At 47.7% G+C, this 6504-nt stretch overlaps 1 protein-coding gene across 1 annotated transcript in view; it reads left to right on the forward strand.

Moving 5' to 3' along the window:
• syt16 (synaptotagmin XVI) overlaps window positions 1-6504 on the forward strand; it is a gene marked incomplete at both ends in the record, with an annotated part of 29649 nt that overhangs the window by 19282 nt on the left and 3863 nt on the right. The window contains 2 exons of the mRNA XM_080012675.1: window positions 77-331; window positions 5724-5986. Coding sequence (XP_079868801.1) covers window positions 77-331; window positions 5724-5986 — 518 coding nt within the window. The remainder of the gene's footprint in view (window positions 1-76; window positions 332-5723; window positions 5987-6504) is intronic.

The following is a 6504-nucleotide window of genomic DNA, read 5'->3' on the forward strand; positions in this document are numbered from 1 at the left end:
CTGACCTATGACCTTATACGTGTGTGTGTGTGTGTGTGTGTGTGTGTGTGTGTGTGTGTGTGTGTGTTCCGTGCAGTGAACAGCTATGGTGATGAAGACGGTGACGATGATGATGATGATGATGAGGACGAGGAGGTGAGCAGCTCCTCGGACAGCGAGGAGGAGGTGCTGAAGCAGTTTGAGATCTCCGTGTCGCGTTCGCAGAGCTTCCGCGTCGCCAAGGTGAACGGTACCGAGACGCCTGCTCAGGGGCCGTCGCCACGGCGACACAAGTTCACGCGGCTGCTGTCGGACCAGGACGAGGTCAGCACGGAGCCCTCCGACTGCGAAGGTGTGCGCACACACGTATACACACACGCACACACACACACACACACACACACACAGAATACAAATGAGGTCAGTGGAGCACGAAACCTTCCGGCTAAAGCTCCTCTTCTTCGTGGGCTTCACACAAACCCACAGTTGGTTCTCGCGTTTCCAGCCTGGAAAGCTCCTCCTGTGCGATCAGGTCCTTGAACAGCTCCAGCCGCACTTAAAGACTGGGCCTTGAGTTTGTTCTGCGTTGCATGGAATTCCCCTTTGAGGCACTTCAGAGGCCCTGGTGCAAATGTCAAAGTTTGTTTGACGAACGAGACGGGGAGAGGCCCCCAGGGGCCGGCGCAGGGGCCCCCGCCCGCCCCTGGTGGAACAAGTACCCGCGTCCTGGACTTAGAGGAGGGCCCCGTTAAAACGTGGCTTCCCCTCCGTCATCAGCGCTCACAGCACCACCCGCTGTAACGTCCCACTCTGCGGCAGCTTCCCGCTGTGCTTAGATCTCCGTCACCGAAGCGGGAACCTGCACCGCAGCCTTTAAAGAACTTTCATCTCTTTCTTTCGGAGTTTTATTCCCTTATTTCGTGCGGCTCCTTTGGCTACATCCGTGCCAGCGTCAGAGACTAGAAACAGGAAGTTCTGTTGCATCCGACTGGAAAGGTTACTCTCTGGATGCTCTGCGCCATTGCCAAAAGTAGTTCTAATACATGAGATTATCCCCTATTTGATGGTTTTTTTAGCTGCCGCGGTAACAGACGCAGTTATCCAAAATTCCATCGGGAAAAATCTATCGAAACTCTGACCAGACTGAAGCGACTGAGATACTACGTACATACTACATGACCGTACTGTCGTTCAGTGTGTTTAAATGCCTTCCCGGACGTACTACGTCACCATACAGCTGCTCTTGTACCGGTGTCTTATCCTCACAATGCATTGTGGGATACGCTCGCCAGCCCAGTGTACAGTGTTTGCACATTACCACATATCACCGGCCGTAGTATGTGGTCCCGGTCCTTTCCCAAACTATTTGATGCGTACTGTGGCTTCAGACACACTGAACACTACTTGGCGTGTTGTTGGTATGTGGTATGTAGTACCCCATGACTGACTCCCACTTTCTCTCCGCTGCCAGGGGAAAACTCCACCTCTGGCATGTGGCTTTGCTGATTGGTTGCTTGGACACACTCTGCGTTGCTGTCAAGAGGGAGCGTAGCGCTCCATACCGCCCCCTAGTGCTCAACTGTGGGGAATGGGCCCCTGCTGTGTCCCCTGGCGGTCGTCGGGCAAGCCCCAAGGCTCAGAACAGCACAGTACATGCACACACGCATGCACGCGCACACACACACACACACACACACACACACACACACACACACACACATGCACATAAGCCACAGTCATATCAGGTGTTGTTGATGTGACTCAATCAGACAAGGAATCAGCAACAAGTTTGTGGCCTTTGCTAAACACAGTGAAACAAGGTAAATTACTCGTGTGCAAATTGTTTCCGGGAGGACAAACGACACTAGAAACGTTACACAAATACACACACAAATTCAAACACATGAGCTCGAAACCATAGTTTACAAAATCATTTGATGCAATAAAACCGTGCAGTGCAGGGCAAGGATTTGAATATGCCAGGAAGAATCATCCCTAAAATGTCTTGACGGTATTTCTAAAAAGGCGTTCAATAACACTTGGACGGCCCCGTGCAGGTCCGTGTAGAAAGTGCAGAAAAGGGATTGACCAGATGGAAGCGACTCCGCCCGCCCCGGTTAATCCCCGGCGGCGGCAAGGAGCTGATGCGGCGACCCAGAGGAGAAACCCAGCGCTGCGACGGCGGCTTAGCGCGTCTTAGGGAGCTGCTGACTGGAGCGGCCCGGGACGCGCGGGATGGATCTTAGCCTCCGGGGGCAGAGGGACGGCGTACCTGCCCTGCACGCCAGCTGACACTGAATACACCCTCACGACAAGGAAGTTTAATGAAAGAGGTTAACATATCAGTTTCAGCGAGCAGCGAGAGACCAAACGGCAGGAAAACACCAAACATTCCATTTGAAACCAGGCTGCTGAAAACAGCCCCGTTACTCCCGGGAGCCAGAGACGGAGCAAGTAGTTGCTCAGATGGTTGAGACTAATTATCCGGATCGCTGACATCTGCTGGAGTCATCTGGATCATCCTGAGCAGCAGCAGCGCCGCCATGAACAGACCGAGACGTCTGGCTGTGCCTACAAAACCCTTTGAGAAGTTCAGCCAAAACAACCACAACCTGCACACTCCAAGATCGTCCATAGATTTTAAACACTTCACTCAAAAGTTTGTCCATTTGACACAGTGATTCAACAATTTATATCTGAGCCTGAAAAGAGGCTTCCATGCACTGAGGGTGAAACTCTTTATTGACTGTAGGTGCCAAAGGCAAAAATGAGTGAATTGCAAAATGACAAAAAAGACCCCAAACTGCAGAAGGTTAATGATGGGGAAAGGGAGGTTGAGGTGAGCAAGGTGAAATTTCATGACATTTCCACGACTTTCCATGACCAAATTCCAATTAAAATTCAATTTTTGGGAAATGAGTAGTAATTCACAGAAGATAAATAACTACGACTGTCAAATATAACATAAGAAATATAAACACGTATATTTTCCCGAAGGATAATATGTCTTTTTTAACAAAGACAGGAAGGGAAATTAAACATATCCAAGATATTCCATAACCCAATAAAAAAAAAGAATCATATTCCCTGGACCTCTCTGTCTGTAATGACATATAGCGAATTTCCTGACTTTCCAGAAATCTAAGGACCCATGGAAATCTTATTAAATAGTGTCTGGTTCTAATGCGTTGCCTAGCAACTAACCTTCTATAAACACAGGTGTATTTATAGTATATACAGAACAGGAAAGACTGCAATACAGCTGTAAATAGCATTATATGGAAATATGCTCATGTAACTCTTAATTGGTGCCACACACACACACACACACACACACACACACACATACACACACACACACACACACACACAGTAAACCTGAGAAAACACAAATGAGGAGTGGCTGGTGGTGGAGTGAGTTCTCCATCCAGACTCTTGTCATGGGTGGTGCTCCAGTGGTGGAGGGAGGGAGCTCCCAGCTCTGCAGAGACACTCACAACCTTCCAGAAACACCTGAACACCGGATCCTATCTTAGCTGTGACTAACTATTGTTGACTAGTTTTAAGTTGCTCTATTGACATAATGCACTCACAACATATCAGTACTTATCATATTGCAATAACGTACAAATAAAAAGGGAAATGACGAATGACAGTATTTTTATTCTGATTACCTCCAGCATCTTGTACTTGTATCTGGTTGAATTTAGCAACAGGAGCTCGTGAACTGAAGGTTGAGGTTGCTCTAATGTCTGCTTCGATTGCTTCTTGTCTCTCATGTAAGTTGCTTTGGACAAAAGTGTAAATAAATATATGTAAAATCACCCAAAGTGTGGGAAGGAGGGCTGTCGCAGGTCCTGCCTCCCTGCGGCTGTCAGACTGAATATCCACCAGCGCAGCCAGTAGACCCCACCCCCCCACACACACACACACACACACATACACACACACACACACACACACACACACATTATATTTAAAAAAAGAAAGTGCAATCCCTGATGTGCAATGTGTCAAGATATGTGCAATAGACTTTATACTCTGGTTCCTATTTATGGTGTTTTTATATTTGTATGTTTCTAAGTATTTGATATGGTTTATAGTGTGTACTTTATTTTCTGCTGTCCCCTTTTTGCTGCTGGAACGACGTCAATTTCCCCGTAATAAAGGTTTATCTTATCTTATTTCAAATGCATGACATATACACATACACATATTACACATATTACACAACCACATTCATTGATTCATCAGATCATTCATATGCACACACACACACACACACACACACACACACACACACACACACACACACACACACACACACACACACGCGCAAATCCATATATTCACAAGCACACACAGAGAAACATCAAAATACTACACATTCATCCACATACATATACACACACATGTCACACATATTGCCGCTGTGATGAGTCATCTCCCTCTTTGCCCGTTGCCATGGTGACGACTCTCGTGTTCCCGCTGATATAACGCTTTCTGCTCTTAATGGCGCTGAACTGGAGGTAATTACTATTGATTGGTGCGAGCGAGCGGTAGGGCGTGTCCCTCCCTGGATACGCTGCATCTTTATCCGATAAGATGGGGAGACCTGGACCACACTGACCCCGCATGGAGGGAGGGAGGGAGGGAGGGAGGGACTACGTTTGGTCTAAATGAGTTTGGCTCCCCTGATGAGAGATCTTCTGGATGTCCAGCTGTCGACGCAGGCAAAAAAACCCAAATGAACCTTGAAACCAGATGTAAATCCTTGAAAACAAACAAGAGATGTTTTTGTTTTTGTTTTTGTTTTTGTTTTTGTTTGATAGAAATTGACAGGTTGGAATTATTTGAGGGGAGAGGTGATGGGGTGTTCCATCGGAGCGCATATTGTGCACTTGTCTCCCTTTCCACACGCCAGCGATGGGTTTCGGGGGGATGGCAGCTCAGGAGGTAGAGCTGGTGGTCTAGTGATGTAAAGGTTGCTGGTTGGATCCCAGGCTCCTCCTGCTAGCATGCTGGAGTGTCCTTGAGCAAGACACTTAACCCCTAATTGCTCCTGATGGCTGCGTCCGTCGCTGTTTGAATAATTGTAAGTCGCTTTGGATGAAAGCGTCTGATCAATGTAACGTAATGTCTCCCGCAGTCGGCGCACCAAAAAAGTGTGTTTATATTTGAGATGTCGGCTATTATATTTATTCAATTTTACCTCAGGAACAAAACAAGTGTTTATGGAACACTTTCTCCTTCATTCTCTCCCCGATCACCCCCTCTCCATGCGCCACGCACAAAAAAATAATCTTAAGGAGTCTTCAAGTTGTGCCCCGCCCCTCAATGCCCCGCCCCTCCATGCCCCGCCCTATCTTTGCCCCGCCCCCACACTGTTTTTAGTCGTTTTATTTGGAGGAACGGGGCACGGAGAGCCGTGTTGGATTCACACAAAAAAATATAGATTTATCCTTCCCCTTGGTGTCCCTGTACATTTGCTAAGCTTCTGTTTTATCCTGTTATTGTAAAGCACACTAACCGAAAAACAAAAAAGGACTCATCGACGTTCAGGGGGCAGTCCTCGAAACCTACGCTCGCCCTTAGCGTGATTTTAAAGATTTGGTTTTTCCAGCCATTAATAATTTATTCATTTCTTATATCACATTTCTAACTTTGGAGATGCAACCTTTTCAGATCAAGCACATTTAAAACGTGTGAAAGCTTTATACCGATCCTGGGCTTTGTTCTTCCAGACATGGAGGCCCAGAACATGCACGGTTTTCGGGACCCCCTCTCCCTGGAGGCCGAGGAGGGACGGCGGTCCCCCGACTCCCTGGACATGCGGAAGGACGGGTCTTTGGGTGACAGGAAGTCGCTGGGCCCGGATACGAGGCCCAGCCCCTGCCCGAGCCGCCAAGGGCCCGAGGGCAGCGTGGCGGGGGAGGAGCCTGGCGACGAAAAGAAGGACTTCCAGAATGACGACGCCACGGACAGCTCCTCCACCTGGAGCCCAGAGGTACCGCGGCTCTAAATGGTCACTACTCCCTACGTAGTAAAATCTGGAGTAGTGTTGGTGTTAGTGTTCTTATAAATAAAATATATGTGTAAATGTGTTCTTCTTCTTCTTCTTCTTCTTGTATGTGTGTGTGTGTGGGTGTGTGTGTGTGTGTTCAAAGTTTACAAAGAAGTCAGTTTGTCAGTGTGTGTTTGTGTGCCAATTGATTTTCTGCCCAGTTGAGAGAGAGAGAGAGAGAGAGAGAGCGTAGGTGGGCGATGATCGCGATTGCTTTGGGAATTTAGCCTTCTTCAGGGCCGCCTGAGGCTCTGTGTGTGTGAGTGTGTGTGCTTGTGTAAAAAAAAAAAACACACTTGAATTTGGGAGCAATCTGTGCTTTTAAAGTCCTCCTACTCACCACACACACACACACACACACACACACACACACACACACACACACTATATCTACTACTACTGTACATTGTTGCTCAAAGCCCTGGTAGTGCTGTGTTTCATTGCTAAAAAACAGGTAACTT

Source organism: Zeus faber, assembly GCF_960531495.2.
Source record: "Zeus faber genome assembly, chromosome: 13".
Lineage (NCBI taxonomy): Eukaryota > Metazoa > Chordata > Actinopteri > Zeiformes > Zeidae > Zeus > Zeus faber.